The sequence below is a fragment of the Echeneis naucrates genome, chromosome 23 (genome assembly GCF_900963305.1).
Source record: "Echeneis naucrates chromosome 23, fEcheNa1.1, whole genome shotgun sequence".
NCBI classification, from domain to species: Eukaryota; Metazoa; Chordata; class Actinopteri; order Carangiformes; family Echeneidae; genus Echeneis; species Echeneis naucrates.
In genome coordinates, this window is record NC_042533.1 from 13,899,063 (window position 1) to 13,922,659 (window position 23,597).

At 39.9% G+C, this 23,597-nt stretch overlaps 1 protein-coding gene across 6 annotated transcripts in view; it reads left to right on the top strand.

Moving 5' to 3' along the window:
• osbpl8 (oxysterol binding protein-like 8) overlaps nt 1-23,597 on the top strand; it is a 76,379-nt gene that overhangs the window by 46,995 nt on the left and 5,787 nt on the right. For 4 of the 6 annotated variants that reach the window (XM_029495196.1, XM_029495201.1, XM_029495197.1 and 1 more), the window contains 17 exons: nt 8,254-8,327; nt 9,511-9,591; nt 10,104-10,205; nt 10,644-10,847; nt 12,840-12,924; nt 14,098-14,263; nt 14,361-14,586; nt 15,610-15,794; nt 16,149-16,230; nt 16,335-16,433; nt 16,603-16,699; nt 16,824-16,922; nt 17,118-17,215; nt 17,987-18,076; nt 18,311-18,447; nt 19,625-19,810; nt 21,286-21,439. In XM_029495196.1, the coding sequence (XP_029351056.1) occupies nt 8,254-8,327; nt 9,511-9,591; nt 10,104-10,205; nt 10,644-10,847; nt 12,840-12,924; nt 14,098-14,263; nt 14,361-14,586; nt 15,610-15,794; nt 16,149-16,230; nt 16,335-16,433; nt 16,603-16,699; nt 16,824-16,922; nt 17,118-17,215; nt 17,987-18,076; nt 18,311-18,447; nt 19,625-19,810; nt 21,286-21,439 (2,165 nt within the window). The remainder of the gene's footprint in view (nt 1-8,253; nt 8,328-9,510; nt 9,592-10,103; nt 10,206-10,643; nt 10,848-12,839; nt 12,925-14,097; nt 14,264-14,360; nt 14,587-15,609; nt 15,795-16,148; nt 16,231-16,334; nt 16,434-16,602; nt 16,700-16,823; nt 16,923-17,117; nt 17,216-17,986; nt 18,077-18,310; nt 18,448-19,624; nt 19,811-21,285; nt 21,440-23,597) is intronic. The other 2 variants (XM_029495199.1, XM_029495202.1) reach the window with 1 other exon arrangement.

Consider the following 23,597-nt stretch of genomic DNA (forward strand, 5'->3'; position numbering starts at 1 on the left):
CGAGCATTTTTTGTGAAAATCTATATACACAAGATTAACATATCAGCGTCATTTGTAGTTTAAAAGAAGAAAGAAGAAAGTTTAAAGAAAGCCGAGGTTTTTGTTTGATGGTGATTTTTATTTTTTTTTTCCTTGTTTGTATATGAAGGCTGCATACAAATAAAAGGTGATGCTAGATATACTCACACTGTTTTCATATCTAAAATATAGTTTAATAGGAGAAGGTTTCATGGTTTCATGGAAGTTTTGAGAAGTTAGGCACAGACATTGGTGGTGGGCATTAATGGCAGTTCTTCTGTGACAAGCCTTTGCAAAAGAACATGAGGGTCAGAGCCAATTAGGGGCAAAGCAGAGCAGTGCACGCAGTAAAAATGTTTAGTCAGAAATCTAAGACGACCCTGGAGTTGTGTGCCAACTGCCTGACGCTCAGTTGGTTTGGTGTTAGCCAAGTTTGAGGAATATCTTTTTTTGGGTGTAGTGATAATCCTCTTTTATTAAGATGACCAAATCCCACAGAACAATTAAGATTAAATCAGCCTAGTGTTCACTTATTAAACCTTTTGCTTTTGTTTGTCCTGCTGAAAAGGACACCAACCTACAGACAGACAGCTGGCAGACTCCAAAGCTTTGAGAGAGGATGTTCTGTTCCACCTTTGCAGATGACTGACTATTAATCCAGGGAAGGATGACTGCCACAGCTGTATGCAATCATGCAGACTTAATCAACCTGGCACAAAGTTGTACCTGCCATTTGACACTATGCAACTTGCATCACTGCTATGCTTAAGGGCATCTTGAGCAGTTGTTCGTCCTTCCACATCTAGGGATTTTGGGCTGGTAACCTTTTGACCATAAAAATTCTTCCTTCTCCTCTCACCTGACACCTCGTCCAGTTGTACAGATTTCTATAGCTGTAAGACACGACCTGAGTCATGGTGTTTTTGTCTGAGTCAGCTCCCAGTCTCAGCTCCATTCATCCTTATACCAGGCTCTCTGTTACCAGGCACCTGCCTTAAGAGAAACTGCAGTAGACAGCTGGTGCAGACTGGACCCCATTTCTCACTTACTCACTTCCTGCTTTTTGTACCTTGTCTTACTTTCTGTGTCTGTTTCCCCTGTTTTTACACCCACCTTTCCTCTGCTGTCTGCTCACATGACTGCGCATACTCTTGCGTAGCTTTAGCACTAAGGATTTTTACTCTTTGAGGCTGCTGCATCTCTTAGAAAGCAGCTTGCAGACGGTTTGATGACTCAATTTTGTTGTTATGCTGGTAACGTCAGTGTTCCATATTGTGGGTTGCCTATCAGCTAATTATCTCTATGCATTTATTTTCCTGTCTTTTAAACATTTGAATTACTGGTGCAGATCCAATAGACCACTGGAAACAAAAGACTTGTTAGTCAATTGCGATAATGATGAATTATTTTTGATGTGATGATGAATGATGATTAATTTTGTAGTTCCAACTTTCAAAAGAGTTTCAACCTTTGGCCACTGAACTATGACTATAGCAAATTTGACAGCATTTCTTTTGTCTTTCTGTGAGCATTTATTAACAAAACACTGCAATTTGATTCTCCTAAAACTACTTAATATCAGAAGACAGGACATTAGGTCATCACCTGCAGTCTTTACCAAAGACTGAAAAAGAGGCCACAATCTGGCACGAACCTGTGTGAACTATAAATATATAACCAATGCAAAAAAGCAGCCATGATAATACAACCAGACTAATGCCCCCATTCTCATCTAGACACATACTATTTGAATTATCATCCTTTTCAAGAGATAATGTGCTGTTGTTGCATCAAGCTGCCTAATGTGGACTGTGACCAGTTCATCTAAGTCCTAGACAGGCTAGACAGACAGGCTGAAGACTTAGAGATTAAAATAGTCAAGGAGAAGTACACTGCACAAGTAAAGTACTATGCCTTAAAAATCTGTGAAATGATATGTTTCTGTAATATTACGTAAATATATATATATTATTAGTGCACCTAGTACACCTCTTTTTATGGTGTTGGTACTTTCAGCGTTTTGATTTTTTGTTTTATTATTTTAATTTCACTTTACTTTCTATTTATTTATTTATTGATTTATTTTTTACAGGTTTTTCTCTCATAACTCAGTACTAAAAGCATTCAAAATTGGAGATTAAAAATGGGGCCCTTATAAGGTTAATAAGGATGGAAAAAGCTGTACCCTTGTGGTTGATAATTAGATGGACTCACAGTTCATTCTAAGGTCAGCATGACTTGGCAGACAGCATGTTGGAACACCAAGTGGAACCTCTGAACACGAAGATAAGATGAGTTTTTGATTACAAAGGAAAACGTAGCTGTGGGTTGGATATAAAGGGCTTATAAAGGCTATAACCATGTCAGTGTAGTTTTACATCACCTGATCCTCTATTGCTGTATGATCGGCTGATTGGCTGGTTTTAAGTGCATTTCTGATATTTCCACAATGTTAGTATAGAATGTAGGCTTGATTTTTGAAATGGAAATATAGATGAAATTTTACACCAAATGGGGCCTTTATAATGTTTATAAGTCAAGTGTTACTTAAATGGGCAATTCAGAAGATTTTACTTGAACCAGTTTAAATATGAGTCCATGAAAAGAGATCTGTTGCCGCTGTGAGGATCCATAAGAATTCTGATAATGTGATATTAGCAGGTTCTCTGTTATATTTTAATGCTGAAGGTGGCAGTTGTACTTGAAAATGTTTAATAGTTATCCTACATAGAGAAAAAAAGTGCGGACTGGGAGAGAACTGAATTCATCACTCCACTAACGAAGGAAGTCTATTTTCGGTGTTAAGTTAATTCAACTGATTACATCCCAGATCAATAAATACCCACTAGTACTTTAAATATAGCAACCAAACTTGTACTCAAAGTATGTTGCACTAAATAAAAACATTAAAACATTAAAACATGGCTAAGACATCTAAAATCAAGTTAGGAAACAGTGAAATTTTTCCAACCATATCCCCTTTTGCTTTGCTGGGCAAGCCATATTTCAGCCCAAATAGTAGGGACTTTGTCCCAATGCACCCTCCCTGTGGTACAAAACACTCAGGCAATTTGCTTTCTAAAACTGGTATATTCTGAGGAGTAATTGGGCTGCCAGCTTTTCCCTCGATTTGTTAATTTCAGGTCACCTGTTGCTACGGCAACCTTCACATTACCTGCAAGATACCACAGCATTGGATAGCTGTTCATTGCCTTTGATGAAAGTAGATTAATAATACAGCTATGTAGTATTTTGTATGTAGCTGAATTATTAGGCGTGAACAATTTTTTAATTGAAGGTGATTTGAATGAATGTGACACCGGCAGCAGTTCTAAAGGGACAGACTTTCTTCCTAACAAGACATTATTAGCTGTTTTTGCTGTGTCGGTGATGTGAAAACAAGCTCCCGCAGCTCACAGATGCAGTGGTAGTTTTCCACTGATTATGACTGGAGTGAGATCAGGTGGCTTGTGGGATTCGGTGTATAAAGTACCAGAGGTACTGGGAATCATAATTTGATTGTGTTGCCATGTTGTCTATAGTAGACGATGACCATTGGATACCTCACAACACATTCACTCTTCACCTGTCATTACATGAAGTGAATAATAACTGCAGTTTTCACTTCTATTTTCTTTTGTACTCTGGCGTATGTTGTCTAATGCATGTTGTTGTAATTCTTCTGGTGATCTTGCCTGTTTTCATACTGTGAGTTAGAGCATTAATGTGGAAAGACATTCATTGTATCAGCGCACAGCTTTTCTTTCTCAATCTCTCCTGTCTATGATCATTGATGCAGAGTGACATCACTGCAGCTGTAGTTTTTACAGGCAAATTCCCCAGTCAGTCTGCAGTGGGGCGTGATTCTCCTGCTGCTTCAACCTTACTCACAAACACACACAGCTAAGGCCAGATGTGGCCAAGTTGCACACATTGACTTTTAAGAAAAGAGAGTTAATCTCAAAAAGAAAATGAAATGAAATGGAGCCAATTCAGTTCAGTTTTCACTTTAATCTTGTGACATCTGAGCATCATCCTCATGAAGAATGTGCAGTGAGCTGCACTGCAGATGGTGTTTTATGAAGAAAATTTCATTGCACTTCATCCTTTTGCTCCTTTGATATTTGTGTATCGATGGCCTTTTTATTTTAAAATTCCTTATCAAGTAATGTGCTGCTGTGAAAGGTAACTTAATAGTTATGAACTTGGACTCTATATAAATATGGGCTCAAACATGGATGTAGCCTACATGATGTCACCCACAGGTTTCTGAAGAGTGGCTGAAGCTCAGAGTGGGCAGAGTTTTTTTTTTTTTTTGTTTTTCTTTGGGCAACACCTGTACAGTGATCATGAAGGAACATTACAGATAAACCTGCAGTCTGTGCCAGACTTTAGATGTGTTTATTTCTGCTTTAAATTTGCTTAAAGTTGGACATTTTAACAGGAAGGTCTGTGGGGTCTTACCTTGTTTTGCATTGCAGCTTTTGGCACCTTTGTATTTGCTTCACTTTTACCTGGAGGCTGCTGCTTGTTTGTGAAATTGGTCATTTCAACTTTCTAACTCAAAAGTCACTGTGTTTCCCAAACAGCCATATTTCAGCTGACTTTTCATTTGTGATCATGGATAGGAGAGTGAGATAAATGTCAGCAATGTAAAACACCGGATCAGAGTTCAAAATAGTGAACTCTGATCCGGTGTTTTACAACCAACAAAATAGTTAAATTTTCTGTTGATGAATTGTTGCAGCTTCTACTGTCAGTTATCTGGGCGAACATTACTAGTGACCGACCATGACATTATGACTAACTGCACCTGAAAACAATCCTGAACTGTTAAAGCCTGGACTCCTCAAGAGCTAGAAATTGAGCTTTGGTATCTGGCAAAAAGAGCAGAAGATCTTTTATGTCTTGTAAATTGTGAGGTCTGAACCATGGAATAGACATCAGATGCCGGCCTGGATTAAGAGCTTTCCCATCACACGGCCTCCAGCAGCTTTTCTTCTTTCCATAATGCATCCTGGTGCCATGTCTTTTGTTCTTCTCAACATTCCTCACATCATCATGGTTGACAATTTTCATGGCTTCAACTCACCAACGTCAGGACTAAATGTTCAAAAACTGCATAATATATCCCACCCACTAAGGAGCCATGTTAACAAGGTTATCAACATTATTCGCTTCATCTGTGTTCATCGTGTTATGGCTGATCGATGTATAATACGTGGAATATTTCAGATTTTGCAGAGGGAGGTGGAATTTTGGTCAGACATTAATAACACTTAGTTTGTTCAGCCAAACCACAACCAAGGGAATTAAAAAAATTATACTTAATATACTATTCAGTTGCACCATGCTCACACACTCATCACCGCTGCCCATTTAATCCTTATATCCAGAGATGCCTTTGCACACTGATTTGGTTCACTGGTGTGCCATTGTCCTTCACAGAAGAACTGCATCCTTCTTATCACCTCATTACACAGTACATTTCTAAGTTATGTCATTGCCCGTGAACATTTAGCATGATCTAAAAATGGAACAAAAAGTTTCTTTGGGACTAATGAGGATTTAAATTGCACATGAAAGACACCTCATAAGAAGGTGGATTATTTGAGAAGCAGTGTGAATTTGCTTCAGGTAGTGCGTCATCTGCTAATGAATTGGGATGGGATTCATACAAAGTATTTTCCTTTCTAGCATAAGCTGTTGTTTTGTTTTTGTTTTTTTTATTAGATTTGTGTTGCTAAATATTTAGTGACCCTCAGATCTTGTGATGTGGAGACGTGGCGTTTTTTAGTGTCTCCACCTGAAATGCTGTTCTGACTGGACAATGTTTATTTAGTCAGACTGCGTGGTTGCAGATTGGATAGCAATCAAGTATACAGGCCAGCAAGCTCCTTATCTCAGTGAGCATCCTTTAGTTTTAGCAGCTTGAAGTATATTATTTTTATTGTCTGACCCAATTCAACATTAGTGTGCATCCCAGATTTTTCTAACTGATCACTCTCATAGACAAAGTCAGCTAGATATTACTACACACACACACACACACACACACACACTCACACACACACAGATGTTTGTGTGCTACAATATCTTAGCTTCTTTTGTGTTAAAGCTACCTTTTCTGTTACTTAGCTACAGTTCTCTGAGCTCATCACTGCTTTGATCAATTAAATTATTCTGCGATCATCCAGTGCTCTACATATCTGTTTGGAGAACGATGAGTCATGTAACCTCTTGTCTCGCGTTATAGTGGCTGAATTGCCCTTGAGTTGTTTTCCAGCTGAAGTTGGCATGGAAATGTATCTGTCAAGTGGACACAGATGGTCTGGTGGGAAATCCAATATTACCGCTCAACACACAAACAGAGGCAGCACACATGAGGAAGGAAGGACAATCATATGCCCCAATTTGCTGACGTACATTTCTATGGTTACTTAATTGAATTCATTTAAACAAACAGAGTGTTGCTCTGATATCAGTCAACTAAATGAGCAGAGTGCCACGTCTTTTCTGGATTTTAATTCCATGCAAACATGTTAACCATAGAAAAGAGTTTATAGGCTGCATCGATTAATCCGTGGCTTCATTCAAATAGCTGAACTTTTCTTGAACAATACACGTATGCAGCTGATTCCTGCTAGAATAGCGCTGTAGAGGGGTTGTTGACTAACTGCTGGGCTACTGTGAAAGTCATTATACCCAATGCGGCCCGAGTTAGCTATTGCAGGAAATTGAAGGTTCAATGTTCATGAGGTGAAAAAGTAAGAAGTACATATGACAAAAACATTTCTGAATCCAGTCCTCCCTTTTTGAAGGTTTCCAGCCCTGTCTTTGTAATGATGACTAACAGTGAAGTGCACAAGTACAATACAAAAACAGAACATTTGTCATTAAAACAAATTGCTGCTTAAAAAAAAAAAAAAAAGATAGGACTGCCATTCGAATAGTAATGAAAGTCAACAGTAGTCCCTGCATTGTCATGGCTGACTGCTAATGGCCTATGGATATAAGACAGAAACTATCAAACATTTACAGGCTCTCTGTCACCTTCAGACCGTCAAAATCTGCTGGCACCTCAGAGGGAAATCTGTTACCAGGGTTAAAGTAGCTGATAGAAACTCACTTTTTGATGAAGATTGGACATTCCAAGGTGGGGCACAAATAAATCTTTTAATCTAACCAATGAAATCCATCTGTTTCAAGTCTGTTTTCCACATCCACTCTGTACTGGCCTAACTGTGGATTAAACCATGAAGCCATTTTGTCCCTTCCTTTAAATCCTGAGTTTACATCGGGGACTTGTAGCAGACGCCAGCTCATTACCAACCAGATCTTTTGGCTCGCCTCCAGTTTTTCCCGTGACTGACGTTATGTAATGGGATTCCAGATGGCCATTCAGACAGTTGGATGTGAGAGCCTGCATCTATTTCCAAACACATTTTATTCCCAATAGCTAGTTCTGGTGGAGGTAATGAGAGCTCGATGAATAATAAAGTAACAACAGCAGGACACAATCAGGATGGAGTTGTGAGGAGCAAACTAAGGCTTAATTTCATCATTAATTAGAGAGAATAAGACTTTATTTTCAGTGGAAAAAATGTACAATAAAGAAAATCAGCAAATATAAGGATCAGTAAGATATTTTTTGCTTAAGGGGTCACAACAATTACAAGAACAATATACTCACAACAATTATCAAAGCTGATGATAAATGTCCCATAGTTTGACTGCTGCTAAATTCATCATAATAAATAATATTTAGTGGTACATTAACCATTGTTGTTGCTGATCCTGCCATTCTTATTGTTATCATGCATATTATTATTATTATTATGGTGGTCTTTCCCCATGGGCTCTCTCGCACGCTGTCTCTCTCCTCTCGCTTTCAGCAGCACTCGCTCTCATAATGTGAGTGTTGCTGAATTGAGTTTTGTGTTAACAAAGCGTTGCATTTACTGAAATAAGTAAAATCTGTATAAAGTTTCCTCCATGTTCGGAAACATTTTCTTTGTACAGAGTTATTTCATATGTCTTTGTCAAACCGTGTTAAACATTTGATGTATGACACCTTTCCTTTAAGCTCTGTTGTGTAACTTATGAATCTGTTAAGTGGGAACAACATGGCAACTGTGGGACCTGAATCCATGGTTGCAACAGTAGACCACAAAAATGAATTTGCTACTGTTTTGGAAGGACACACTCTTAATGTTATTGTATCTCTTGCCACAGGTTTTGAGAGAGGGAAGGAGGACCTCTTGCCTCTTCCTTTGAAAGAGGACTCACATTCCATATCTAAGAGCAAGGTAAAACGGATTGCACCACTGTGTTGGTGTATGGTGATGGGGGCGAAGGGATGATTTGGTGCTTTGCTGTGCATGTTGTAATGAGACCAGAGAATTTGGGAATAAGTGCTTGTAATTCTTCGTTTCCCTAGTCAAGCCTCAGGCGTCAGATAGCCTACATCGAGATGACTCACGCACCATATACACTGCACACATCAAACATGTATCTGCCAAAATTCAAACTGTGTCCGTCTTTCAAGTGAGCTCAGTGTGGAGGAGGTTTGTCTGCTTTATCTGTCGAGGTCCACATCAAACAGGTTTGTTGGTGCTCACGTGGGCGACTGAGTCAAAGCAGAGATATTTGCATCAGACAGCAATCTTATTACATTTTCTGTTTTTGTTTTGGAAAGTACAAAAGCATATGGCAGGCCTCAAAGAAATTTCTCAAAATGATGCTTTTACAAAATCAAGATTCTTTTTTGTGGAGTTTGTGTGATCCTCACAGCCATCAACAATTTTAGCAGCAGATCTGTGGTGTAGCAGTGTCTTCATCACTGCGCGCAGGAATCAGTGAAGGTTTCTGCTCAGGATTTGTTCATGTCGTGTCCATCTCCCTTTCCTCAGCCCAGTCTGTGGGGACATTTAAGGCCTCAAGCAGCCCTGCTTCACCTTAAATTGCTCCAATTGGCTTGCACAGAGACCTGGCACAAACAGACCTGCCCTGGCATTTAGAAATTCCGGCATTCCATTAACTGAGCTAAGTTTGGACACCTAGGGAAACAAACACGCTCAAAGGAAAAGCAAAATCATTTGTAGATGATGAGTTCAAACGATGTTGCAGCTCTTCCCTAATGCTTTCGGTAGACATCTAATGCAATGCCCCTTTCTTAGTTTTATCATCTGTGGTAACAGATTTGTTATTAACAGGAAGCACTCTGAGGCTTACATTGCATTTAGTCATTTGGCTGATGATTGCTATCTGCACACATTTTAAAACATTAATCCACTAAAAGCTTTTGGTTCTGCTCACCAGACCTCTTTGAGATGTGTTTTTTTTTTTTTTTTTTTTTTTTTGTCAAGCGCAACAGGACACATGAATGAATGAAATGATAGATAAATGTAATTTTAGAATCCTAATCTGAGGGAGATGGCATATTTTTTGCAGTTCTTTGCCATTAACCCCCTTTTTCCACTCTGTATTCAGTCTGAAACAAAGCTGTACAATGGCTCGGATAAGGATGTCTCCACGTCCGGGGGAAAGCTCACCAAAAAGGAATCCCTTAAGGTGAGTGAGATTAAACCGGTTTAAATCTCACATATCCTGACTCTGTTTCTAAGTGCAGGCAAACAGGTCTTATAAATACCTTGATTGTTCCCTCATAAAATGCACCACGGCCCATGGCACCACAACACAAAGCAGCTATGACATGGGACATTTAAATAAAATGCTACAGCTCTGTCTCACTCCAAAAGGCACAATCTGTCAGGAGTGTGATTCCTCTCTGATTCTCAGTCTTCAAGAAACGTCTCCAGGATGCACTGGGACACATCATCAGCATTGTGACTTGGGGGTCATAAGGTGTTTTGGGTCTCACGACATACAGGAGACACAGCCAGGGTTGATCAAGCCAGGAGGCCAGCTATTGGTTTTGGCTGAGCCTGGGGTTTTGTCTATCTTTGATTAAAGTGACTGCTTCTTTTCAGTGAGAAAGTAATTGTGGAGCCTTATTATTCTCCATTACGTGGATTTATCTCTGTGTTAAGCTTTGTCCTCCCTCCTCTACATTTCCCTTATAGGTACAGAAGAAAAACTACAGGGAAGAAAAGAAGAGGGCAACCAAAGAGCTGCTCAGCACCATCACTGATCCCTCTGTCATTGTCATGGCCGACTGGCTGAAGGTGACGAAAAGCATTTCAGTTTCAGTCATGAACCAGAACTGTGGAAACACCACATTTAGATACTAGAGAAGTACCGAGTATTCTCAAACCTGCTCTGATACTTTATACTCGACGCCTCTTTAAAATGTATCGACTTCATGATGTGTCATTGTTTTTATGGTTTGTATTTGTTTTAATATTTTTTTATATAGTTTTTTTCCATCTATGCTATTAATTTAACAATATTCTATCCCAGTTTACATTGATATTTTAACACGGTTTAATATATTATAATATATAATGTTTAGACAAACGTGTCCATATATCACACCACTGTTGTCCATATGTCCATATGTATTTTGAATCATTTGAACTGTCATATAGTTAATACAGAGGGTAATATTGGTCAGACCAGTTCTTAAAATCCCTGGCCCTTATACGAGTTGTGTTTCCCCCCAGATCCGTGGCACACTGAAGAGCTGGACCAAGCTGTGGTGCGTGCTGAAGCCTGGCGTGCTGCTTATCTATAAAACCCACAAAAATGGCCAGTGGGTGGGAACAGTGCTGCTCAACGCCTGTGAGTTGATCGAGAGGCCATCAAAGAAGGATGGCTTCTGCTTCAAGCTCTACCACCCGCTGGAGCAGTCTATCTGGGCTGTCAAGGTCAGGATATATGCCAAACAGTTTTTATTTTTTATTTTTTACAAGAATCATGGAGTCTTGATTTTCCCTCTCACTTTGTGAATTCCACTCTGCTCAACAACAAATTTCAGGTGCATTTAAATGAGTCTCACGACTGTTAATACAATACTTTAAGTCACGGAAATTGTTAAAAAATAGTTGGTAAGACCAGAAAGACATCTCAGCCACTGAACAGTAAGCTGTAAAACATGCTACTGCATGCAAGTAATATAGGTTTTTTGTTTTTTTGTTTTTTTCCATTTTGCCCAATCAGCAGACAAGGTTCTAGTACTTCCTGCAACACCTAAACAACATAAAGGCAACTCTCCTGATGTTTCTTCTCAATTTAGTATAACAAAACTCATTTTCCATGAACATCTCCACAATACTACAGTTTTAATATTAACCATATGAAAACGTTGGTAGTAAGACAGTTCAACTGAGTTTAAAGACATTGCTTTGTGCTTCATAGGAGGCTGGCTAAAGAAAGAATAGAGAGTAAAAATAGTATGCTGTAGTAGTATCTGGCTCTGTCAAGCCAAGGCTTGTTTTTCTTGACAAGACCAGAGTTTCAGAGACTGGACACAGAGAAACGGGAAACAGGGTTTTAACAGAATAAAAGTCCAACTACAAATGGTCTTCTATGGGACGACTAATGAAACAGAAAGGGGCCTGCAATTTAATCATAGATAAACCAAGGAGAAGGCAACACTCTGGCTGAAGTCCAATAGTGCAATCCAAAAGAAGGGTAACAAAGGGTCTGTCGCTACTCAAGCTGAGGGGGGAAAACAGAAAACAGGGGCAGGCAGAATAGACTTGGCGGATCCAGGAAAGTGCATTACAAAACAGAGTCCTTCCTGGACAGTTCCACAAACTACAGAGACAAGACAGAAGATGATTAGTACTGGATCTGGCCAGTGGCAAACCAAGCACCTGAAACCCATTGGAGAGCTGTAATCTAGTCAGTGACAAGACTGCGCTGGACCAAAGTGACCAATCTGGCAACGGGCTCTTTAGGCACGCCGCTTAAGTAACGGAGGATGAAATAGGTTGATTGGAGACAGGTGCACCATCAGCTCTTTTTCACATACAAGAACCAAAGTTTTACAGGACTTATGTTATGGACAGTTTCTCTATGTTTCTCTTTTTTCTTGGCTATGTTTCCATATGTAACAGTCTCTCAATAAGCAAAACAGTGTATTTTCCAAAGTGTCAGAGTTCAGAACAGACTGTCACAAATTGCTTCATTTGTCATGATTTTACAGTGGAAAGTCTCTCATCTCATTATGTCATTATTTAGTTGAATAGTGGAATAGAATAGAAAGCCAGACGAGAGAAATAATGCTGATGCTTTGTTTTGCAGACGAGTGCAGCCTCTTATGTTTCCTGGTGATGAATGAAATAAAATGAATACGAACAGATCATCATCAACAGATTTTCCATTACAAACAATATTCTTTGTCAACTAAAGTCAGAACAAATAGTTATATAGATGTGGGTATAAACTTAATGAAGAGCTCATCTCTGTTTTCATTTCGTACAAATACAAAATAACACATCTATCCATGTCCATATTTGGCAGTGGTTCCATTTGTTCAGCGCTTTGTCTGCTCTGTCTCAGTCATCCACCCAGCGATTTTGGTTTTCATCACTGATTCCATTTGTTTTTTCTTTTTTTTTTTCTTTTTTTCTTTTTGTTTGTGCGGAAAAAGATTCCATCCCAATTAACAGTCTATGTTTTAGGTGAGAACATGCATTCTTTCCCTGCTGTCCTCTTAACTAAAGAAATAAGCTGTGCACTCATTCGGCTTCTGTCTCCCTGTCTCCCTGTCTCCTCTCATCATTTGTTTATGTAATGAGTCTAGATTTCCTCTGTTTTCACATATAATTGAATAAAAATTGAAAAAGAGGCGTGGTGGGGAAATCACAAAGAACTCAATTTAATATCCCTCTGATGCTTCTTGTTCCAAACAGGGACCTAAAGGAGAAGCAGTGGGCTCCATCACGCAGCCATTACCCAGCAGCCACCTCATCTTCCGTGCTGCCTCTGAGTCTGATGGTGAGAGACAGGCTCATTCACATTATTTATCCTCAGTCTCTGTTAACATTGTGTGATAGGGATAAACCTGTCAATCGGCACCATCAGCTTCCTAAAGCAACATAATCAGCTCAGTCCTACGTTTACTGCCTGGATGTGGCCTTTTGTGAAAATGACAGTATTCCTCATCTTTGTCTTTCTAAGTGCAGGTGCTCAAGTTACGAGTCTGAAAAGACCCACCTGCACTATTACAGGCTGAGAGTGTTATGGCCTGTAAAACTTCCAGTAGACCCTGTAGATTTGGTGTCCTCACTGTAGGAATGCAGACTTTTGTCTCTTCAAAAGACAGAGAAGTACAGCGTAGTAAAGCTGCGCTATATGAAGTTAAGGCAATAAGATGAAAACATAAATAATACACAGTAAAAGAAAGTTATTGCGGAGAGGACTTGTCTGGATTGTTTTTGAAATTGATTTAAAACAGAAGCTTTGTTTGATCAATTCCAGATTTCTTTGTGAAGCACCTTAGTGACTGAGTCAAAGGTTCCAGTGTCTCTGTCCTTGGTGCTGAAACATCTGAGCCAGTCCTTCTTGGTTCCCTTCACCACTCTCCGTGGTGCTGGAACAGTCAAACAAAAAAGAACGCACCACCTATCAAAATCATACCTAGTGCACAATATTTTCAGTTTCTTCTTTGTGTTGGTGTAGGTGCTATATCCATCTGGCTGACAAAGACATTAAAAAACCTACAAGGGGTAACCCTAACCAAAACGTTTTCATTGCAATTTCAACACATTGTTTATTCATTCATTCATCTTCGACCACTTGTCCATTTCCGGGTCACTGGGTGTGCTGGAGCCAATCTCAGCTCACAGTGGGGGAGGGCAGGGTACACCCTGGACACGTTGCCAGTCCATCACAGGGCCAACACAGAGACAGAGACCAACAACCACTCACACTCAAACCTACAGGCAATTTAGAGTCATTAATCAATCTAATGTTGTGCTGCCCCACATTGTTTATAAAATCTCCAAATCTTGATTTGTATTATTTTATTTTATTTATTTATTCTTTTTTTTTTTTTTACCTTCACCTTCCTGATATCTTAATGATATCTGGAGAGGGTGAGAGGCAATATTGGGTCCCAGAAGAAGAATTATCATCTACACACAAACTGCAATTTAAATGTCTTCTCAGGCCGATGCTGGATGGATGCTTTGGAGCTTGCCCTTAAGTGCTCCAGTCTGCTAAAGAGGACTATGATCCGTGAGGGGAAGGAGGACATGAGCACATCTGCCACTGGTGGAGAACATTCCATTAATTTTTACAGCCTCCTTCGGGCTCACAACATCCAAGGCTTCCAGTGAGTATGAAAATAAAAAGCTGTAAAATTGCTGTAAAAAGGCCATTCATTTGGTGTGGAAAATTTTCTCACTTCTCATCTGACTTTCTTCCTCCAGATTCAATGACAGTGACCATCTGAAAGACCCTGACCTGTACTCAGATAAGTCAGACCGGGAGGGAGAACAGGACCACGAAGAGTCTGACCCAGAAGGCCTGGAGAAGAGTGAGGAGAGCGACAGTGATACGTCCGAGCGCCAAGAGGACTCATACATTGACCTTGATCCTAATGAACATCTGCGGGAAACCCCATACCTGGAACAGTCCCATGAGGAACTAGGAGAGGTAGGACATGAAGTTCAGTGTGTTTGCAGCATAAGGACATGGTCTCATAGGATTTCTCCCAAGCATTTTCATCTTAGGCTTGACTTCAAACATCAGCCAAATGTTTTGGGGTTTTTTTTCTCTTACATTTTGTGGTTAATTAGGAGAAATTAGCATGTTCTTCTGCTGAGGCAGAAGAACTGTATTACAGACTCTATTACCATGTAAATGGGTGGGTGTGCGTGGGTTTCTGTCAGGTACGACAAGAAGTGTTAAAAGTGTTAATGTTCATTTACATTCCAATAAAATTGTAGTTTGACAGCTCATCTCGTAAACACTTATCAATGCCAAGGGAAAAAATGCATAGTTTGGAGCTCAATAAAACCTCCTTTTGCACTCAGAGCCACATCACACGCTTAAACGTGTGAATGTTTCTTGGATTCTATGAATATTTTATGTATATATAGACCAGAATCATGAATCTCATATTTCCTTTTGATGGATTCATAGCTTATATAAAACCTTCTGTTTTGAGACAAGCAACTCATTAAAAAAACTGAAAATATAAAGAAGAGCAACAACTGGACAGACATGCAGTAGATGTCCACAGAAGATTAACAGAGCAACATTGTACATTGTAAAGATTGTCTAGATGCTAAGGACATATGAAAATGTAACCTGGTGAGCAGAAAAGTGAGACAAATAAACTGGATGTAGATCATTCATATTTCAGTCACTTATATGGAAACAGAAGCACAAAAGGAAAGAGAACCCTAGGGGGGACTTGGACTCCTGAAGATGAAAATCTAGATCCAAAAGGCACCTAGACAGAGCTACAAATGACTCAGGTCTCAGCAAAGAGAGCCTGGGGCTCTGGGAAGATATAGAGAATAAGGAGAGAGATAATGAGGTGCAAAGCCTGAGGTAATCAAGATGCATAATCTCATGGGTGGCTAAGTTTAAAAATGTCTACAGTATCATTGCAGCCTACATAGACAGAAATATGAAGCTTTCTATGCACTTTCCTGTTTTTCCTCTCGGTAGGCTGGTGAAGCTGCCCAGACAGAGACAGTATCAGAGGAGAACAAATCTCTTATCTGGACTTTGCTGAAGCAAGTCAGACCTGGCATGGACCTGTCCAAGGTGGTGTTGCCCACCTTCATCCTGGAGCCAAGATCTTTCTTGGACAAACTCTCTGACTACTATTACCACGCAGACTTCCTGTCAGAGTAAGTCAAGCCTTGTTGTTTTCAACAGAAATTCAGATATATTTTAAATATTTCTTTTTTTTTTTTGCCCTGCAAAAAAACTGCAGGCATACTAGGCTGCAGGATATGTATGGTTACAGTACAACCCAAGGTGTGAGATGAGAGAGAAAGGAAATGTAGCACTTGTTTGCCTGATCTCACAGAGCACAGAGCAGATATGGAGAGGAAGAGGAGTAGCACAGTCCAAAAAATAAAGGCCTCTTTCGGCCTTGAAGCAGATACAGCTGTCATAGTATTTTGTAGTTCCACATAGTCAAACCAATATATCATTTTTAAATTGCAACACAAAAGTTTGATTCTTCATTTCTCTCTCAGGGCTGCAATTGAAGAGAACGCCTACAACCGCATGAAGAAGGTGGTGAAGTGGTACATCTCGGGATTTTACAAAAAGCCCAAGGTCACTAGAATAAACATATTACTTGGGGTTGATGAGTTATTTAGATGACATGTTATGCTAGTGTGTATGTTACACTAACACCTGTGTGGGTTTTTAATCCTAAGGGGTTGAAAAAACCTTACAACCCCATTATAGGGGAGACATTCCGCTGCATGTGGCTCCACCAGACGACCAACAGCAAGACCTTCTACATTGCAGAGCAGGTAAGAGCAGTTCAATACCAATTAAAATCTATTGATCTGGTTGATTAACCACAGTAAGCTACTGGTGATATGATGAATCAGTGGCTTGTGGTGTTTTGTCTGTTGTGACTCACCAAAATGGGCTCCCTCAAATTGTATTCAAGCTGTTTGATTCCATGTGTGCTTCCAGGTATCCCATCATCCTCCAGTCTCAGCCTTCTATGTCAGCAACAGAAAGGATGGATTCTGTCTCAGTGGCAGCATCCTCGCCAAGTCCAAATTTTACGGTACTAACACACAACTGAATTCAAACTAATGTCTCCTCGGGAGTGATAAGTAAAAGAAGTATTCATTTAGCTGTTTGGTTCTGTTCTTGCTGTTCTAGCTCTGTATTGTATTGTGTTATTTTAGGAAACTCCCTATCGGCCATATTAGATGGGGAGGCTCGGCTCAATTTTCTCAACCGTGGAGAAGACTATGTGATGAACATGCCCTACGCCCACTGTAAAGGTCAGATTGCACCCCATACATCCCGATCACATTGTCTGGTTCTTATTTTTTGATAGACCTTGAAATGTCAGGCAATGCCACGGTTTGTTTTGGTGGAAAAAATACCTGCATAGTCATTAAAAATTTAGCATGTGTCTGAGTTTTCTAGTGATCTGAGCTGACTCAAAGCTCTACTGGTACTTGTTCATCTGATAGGCATCCTGTACGGCACCATGACCCTGGAGCTGGGTGGCCAGATCACCATTGCATGTGAGAAAACAGGCTACAGTGCTCAGCTGGAGTTCAAACTAAAGGTACAAGCCATAAACTTACATCGATTCAGGCATTTTGAGTTGTCTGGTAACAAATTTGTCAGTGAGGGGAAGGATGGAAAGCCCATAGCTTCTCACATTACTTCTTTGAATGTCTCACTCTTCCACAATATCCCACTCCTTCACCCTCCCTGAAAAACATCCTCCTTACCTTATTCACACCACCTGCTACACCATCCTATCATCAGAGACAGGTCAGAGAGCAGAACCAAGGACATGAACACATTTCTGTTTAAACTGCCACTGCTAATGAATATGTTGTTGGAGTCCTTAGTATTTCTAGTCTAATACAGATTTATTAATAATCCATAGAACCTACTGTATGAAATGTATTTCAAAGTTGATATTTACTGGAAGAACTTGATTTTTTTCGCTGTGAAAAGGCTTTATGTAGTTGGAAGTGGCAGGTAAAGCTGTGAAGGCCACTAAATGCAGATAAAGTGACACAGAATGAAGTGAAATACTTTTTTTCCACAAGAACTGTGGTAAAGTAAACTGTGTTTTTGCGGCTATCACTCCTTCCCTTCCCCTCCAAAACCTTCGCCTTTTCACTTCTCCCTTTCTCCTTCTCATTCATCTTACTATTGCTTTCTCCTGCTCTCCCTCACCATTTTACTTTTTGCTGTTATTTCCTCACCTTACCGCTCTTCCTCAATCATTTCTTTAATTTACCTCCCTTCCCCTTCTGAACTCCTTTCCTCCTCCTCCCTTCCCCTCTTGTCCTGTCCTTGTCCTGTTTCCTTTGTCCTCCAGCCATTCCTGGGCAGCAGCGACAGTGTCAACCAGATTTCTGGAAAGATCAAGTTGGGAAAGGAGGTGTTAGCTACGCTAGAAGGACACTGGGTGAGACATATTTTCCCAACGACTGCTTGTTATTGCTTTTCTTCCCTTCATTTTCCACAGCTTTTTTAAATTTTTTTTATTTGTCTTTCTTGTGTCAGGTATAAAACATTATTTTGAAAATGTATTTGTTGATAGGTAATGTCATTGAATTACAGGGTCTCATCCTCAACAGAAACATACAGACAATACAGTGAACAATTAGTTAAAGTCAGAAACGGGTTGCTTCACTCACAGGATAGCGAGATCTTCATCAATGACAAGAAGACGGGGACAATGGACACTTTCTGGAACCCGACCCCAGAGCTGAGACAGAGTCGACTCACACGCTGCACCGTTCCACCAGAGGAGCAGGGAGAGTATGAATCTGAAAGGTACATACCTTTAGAGCTGTAACAATTCCAAATGTTGCTACACAGTTAATTGTCTCCGAAATAATTGCGATTAACAATATAATTGTCTCTTGGTCCAATTTTTAAAATATCTTTTTCATTATCCAAGACCAATAGTCATCACTATTTGTAAAACTGTGTCAAAATAGTCATCACCGCTTCTTGATTGGCAATTTTTCCCAACTGCATCTCATTTTCCCAACTGATGCAGGGGCACTGATTGATTTCTTTCATTTCACTGTGCAAACTGTGAGGGATGGTGATTTTTGAGATGCTGTCTCCAATTAGTTGTGCTAGCATTTTTTTAACCGAAACTGTTTTTTTACATAGCCGGCAAATTGCCTCTTCCAGATTTGTGGGCTCTCCCCTCAGAGTTGGCCTGAACACAATAATCCCACAATGGAGAAGTTGTACTACGTTTAGAAACAATGTCCATCTTGTGTCCGTTTTTCCAAATTCATTGTCAAAATGATGCTATGGCTGAAAGCAGATGGCAGTCTAATCCCTCCCCAAATGACCGATCGTCCAATCATAATTTAGCTGAAACCAGTTGGGGTTGCAGACTCCCTACATTATGACAGGACCAGCAGGACAGTGTCAAGCGACACTTTTTCTTTCTTTCTTTATTGCCAACACTAAACAAAAACTCCAGTGAAAACCAACTGTGTAAAAGCTGAATGTTATGGCCATTTCTCAATACTACTTCTCACAAAACTACCCAATTCTCTGGATTGTTAACATGAGAAAGCCAATTTGACTTAGCAACTGTATATCAATGCTCGTGAGGCGTCCTCTGACAGTTACTGTTCTGTCGTGCTGCAGGATGCACACGGACACTAGAAACGTGTTTGACGGATGCAAATAAAATGATACTTTGACCTATTTCATGAAAATAAACCCCACCACCCTCCCCCAAAATTTGCAGTTAAACAAAGAAACCGCGATTACATAAAAAAATCACAGTTAGACAATTATGAAATAATTGTTACAGGCCAACATACCTTAACTAATATCTTCATCTGCACCTTCTGAAAATTAGAATTAAATAAGACACATTCATGACAGAATGTTTTACTTTTACCTTCATTGTGGTTTTCATCCAGTTGTTGTCGAAACTCAATGAATGAACTCAACTCCATTCACTCACTTGGTCCATCAGACTGTGGCAACACGTGACCAGAGCCATCAACAACAAGGACCAGACGGAGGCCACCAATGAAAAGTTCATTCTAGAGGAAGCTCAGAGGAAGTCAGCACGGGAGCGTAAAGCCAAATGCGAGGAGTGGATCCCTGCCCTGTTTGAGCAGGACTCTATTACCGGAGAGTGGCATTACAGATATGCCGAGTGAGTGGCTTTGCCCTGCTACCCAAGAGAGCTCACATTAGATCATATCAACTGTTTCAACTGGTAGACCTTGACAAAGGGACAACTAGTTCAGCTGTTAAAAACCTGTAAAATAATTTTACTTTACATTATGCTTTAAACATTTAGATCTTAAACATAGACAGCTTAATAATCTTCTGTCTATTAAGTAGAATCAAGTATTGGCAAGTAACAGCAGCATATGGTCTTTTTTTTTTTTTTTAAACATAAACAGATGTTTCCAGAAACTGCACAGTAATGTAATGAGGATAATGTTTCTAAATTAACAACAATGTGTGATCTTGTCTCTGTTTGCTTTTTGGAACAAATACATGTCAATACATTTCAAGCTAATATCAGCCAACAATAGTTATTAGTGGCAGCACAGCAGCATAGTGGTTAGTGCTGCTGTCTCACACCAAGAAGATTTTTGATTCAGTTCCCAGCCTGGGGCCTTTCTGAGCGGAGTTTGCATGTTTACCCTGTACAGGTTACCTCCCACCGTCCAAAGACATCATGTTTGGGCTAATTGATGACTCTAAATTGTCCGTAGGTCTGAGTGTGAGTGGTTGTTCATGCGATGGACTGGCGACCTGTCCAGGGTGTACCCTGCCCTCACCCAGTGTGAGCTGGGATTGACTCCAGCACACCTGTGACCCAAAAGCAGATTAGCGGTAGAAGATGGATGAATGAATGAATATTTATCAGTCAGGTTTCACTCTTGAGCCAACTTTAAATTAGTACATTTAGAACATTTTTTATACCATTTGTATCATAAGAGATAACTGACTCCAGTCACATGTATTAGATGTGACATCATTTTCCTTATTAATCATCCAGTGTGACAGGGAGCCATCAGGTGGTGAACCCTATAACTGCAGGCTCAGTGTCCGACCTGCTGTCATGGAGATTAATAGCTTTGTACATATTGACAAGGAATCCATCCATCCATCTTCTACTGCTTTTCCATTTCCTGGTTGCTGGAGCTGAAGCCAATCCCAGCTCACTCTGGGTGAGGGCGGGGTATACCCTGGACAGGTGACCAGGTCACCATCACAGAGACAGACAACCACTCTCACACAGACCGACAATTTAGTCATCACTTAACTTAGACATGCATGTCTGTGGGGGGAATGTGGGAGGTAACCCATGCAGGCACGGGCAGAACATGTAATTTCAGCACAGAAAGGCCCTCAGGCCAGGGCCATGCTGCCCTGGCAAGGAATCCTTCTAGTGAAATGTTTTTTACTCCTAAAAAATGTAAATGCTTGCTCTTTTTACATCTGTGTTTACTTTCATTCTCTTTTTTCTTTATTTCCATTCCTTTCTCTTCCTGTTGTATAACTTCTATAGTTAATACATTTCTTTGCATTTCTTTTATGCATGTCTTACTGTTTGCCTCCTCTCCTTCTATGATTCCTCAAATCTTTTTTTGTGTATTTTGTCCCTCTTTTTAGCACAAGGCCCTGGGATCCTCTCAATGACCTGATCCAGTTTGAAAAAGATGGCTGTATCCAGACCAAGGTCCGACACCGCACCCCTATGGTACGTTCTGGCAGTCTTATTAGTCTGAGTAACCAGGGGCCGCGGAGGGACAATTGCAAGTGCCAGGTAGGTTGTCCTGATCGAAAACCACCATTTAAAAAAAAAAAAAAAAAAAAAACATCTCGCCGCCTCAACCATCTTCCACGCAGCACCCGTTGCGCCGTCTTCATTGTTGCTTCATTGTGTCGTCGTCACTGTGCTGCCACCGCCGTCATCGCCTCTGCTCCTTTTGTGTCTCTCTATCTCTACTTTTTTTTTTTTTCTTGCTCTGGCACCTGCTGCTCTGTCTGTATGGGATGCTAGAGCATTTCACACTGCTTTTTAAAGTAAGTGTATAACAAGGTTTTCCTTCCTTCTCCTACGTTTTTGAAGAAGATTCTACAACTGTACACTGTACATCAGTTTTATATGGAAACATTGTTTGCCTGTAGGCTGCAGACATCCCTGTAACTATGAAGTTATCAGGCCAGTTTCTGACTAATTACAAGCGCAAACAAAACAACAGCACTCACTAATCCATTGTCTTTTGTATTTGAATTGTGGACTAAAGACGAGTGCATTTCAGCATTAAGCCATCATCAGCCAGTGTAGACAACAAAAGAATGCTTTAATATATATTGCTCTTTTTTCTGTGATATCCATCTATGCTCTTTGCTATGCTCATGTCTATAGACTCACATAGCTCTTTATTTTATTTCAATACATTTCTAATTTTTATTATGACTTTCATGCCATGAGTCCCTAGTATAGACAGATCCTTGACTGGCAATCTCTCTGGGATTTCCTTACCTCTTCCCTTTACATGTGTGTTTGTACACATTGATCCTATTATATAATCATATGGTCTTGTCGTTGATTGGACTTTGAGCGTTACCTGGTTATTTATATCTGTATTGTCATTTCTGTTGTTCTCTACGCTAATGATGGCTTAATGGTGAAACGTGTTTATCTTTCATCCATAAATGAAATACAAAACAAGATGGATTAGTGAGTGTCATTGTCTTGTTTTGTTGGCTTATTCTTTATCGCAATTGTGCACACGATATTATCTTCAGATTTGGAGTTGTGCACACTTATTCTACATAATTAACTAATTACAAGTACAGCAAAACATTACAAAATCTGTCACTCCACTGTAATTTGTTTCATCCTGACGCAATCCTACTTTGTAAATACCATCTTGCTGATCTTTTCTTTTTGCTATTGAGCTCAAGAAATATCTTTTTTAACCATTTCTACTGTCTCCTTGTAGGCAGGTGGAGACATAATTTACTGCTTATAGAGTAAGCTTTGTACTTCACTTTAAGGGAGCTGTAATCAAAACTTTTTCTAAAAACAAATCTGGTACAGCATGTAATGTGAAAGGTGATAAGCTACAGCTCTGCGGTGTTTTAACATCTTTCTGCTCAGTCTTTTGATTTCCCAGCCAACATATTTTCTGCTTTGGAAACAGCAATAATTAAGTGTACACTACCTGTCCAGCACTATATGGCAGACAGGGAGGCTTAGCGACTGGCTGGCAAACACAGTGAAGCTCTCAGCAGCTGAAAAGCCAAATATGTCCCTCAGGAGACCAAACAAAGTAAGAAGAGAAGGCCCATTCATAAGAGCCCTCCAAAGACTTAGAGACCGGTGCATTTCAGAGAAAATCCACAAAAGGGAACAGCTACTTTAGCTAAATCGGTCAAACCAACAGCAGACCACCACCATCAGTGCTTGGCTTTATCAGTGCTGCCACGATGCCCTCTTTGCCTTTCACCCGTTCTCGTCTTCATTGTGTTTGTCTCAATGTTGTCTTACACTAATGAGCTCATGACTTTGACTTTGAATTGAGCTACTCCTCATTTGTATTACAGTGTTTCCTCTAGGATTTTTTTCGGCAGCGGCAGCAGGCTCTCAGAGGGAGAGTAAACAAGTGACACTTGACTGCAGATTTAACTTCCACAACCTATGTTTTGGCTGGCCAGTTGAAAATGGCTTTTTCCTCACAACCGCTACAACCTATAAATCTCAGCCATATACAATGTTAGATCAAGGCTGAATGTAAAAAGTAAAAAAAAAAAAAAAAAGTCAATAAAAGGCTAATGATACATAAAAATCATAATTTTTTCCAGTTGTCTTTCTATTCTTAGAGAAATATTTGAACAGGTTCATCTGAAAATGCAGTCATCAGTTAATACATCATGGTGTGTAGATATTAGCTTAATGCTATCAATTAGTTCAC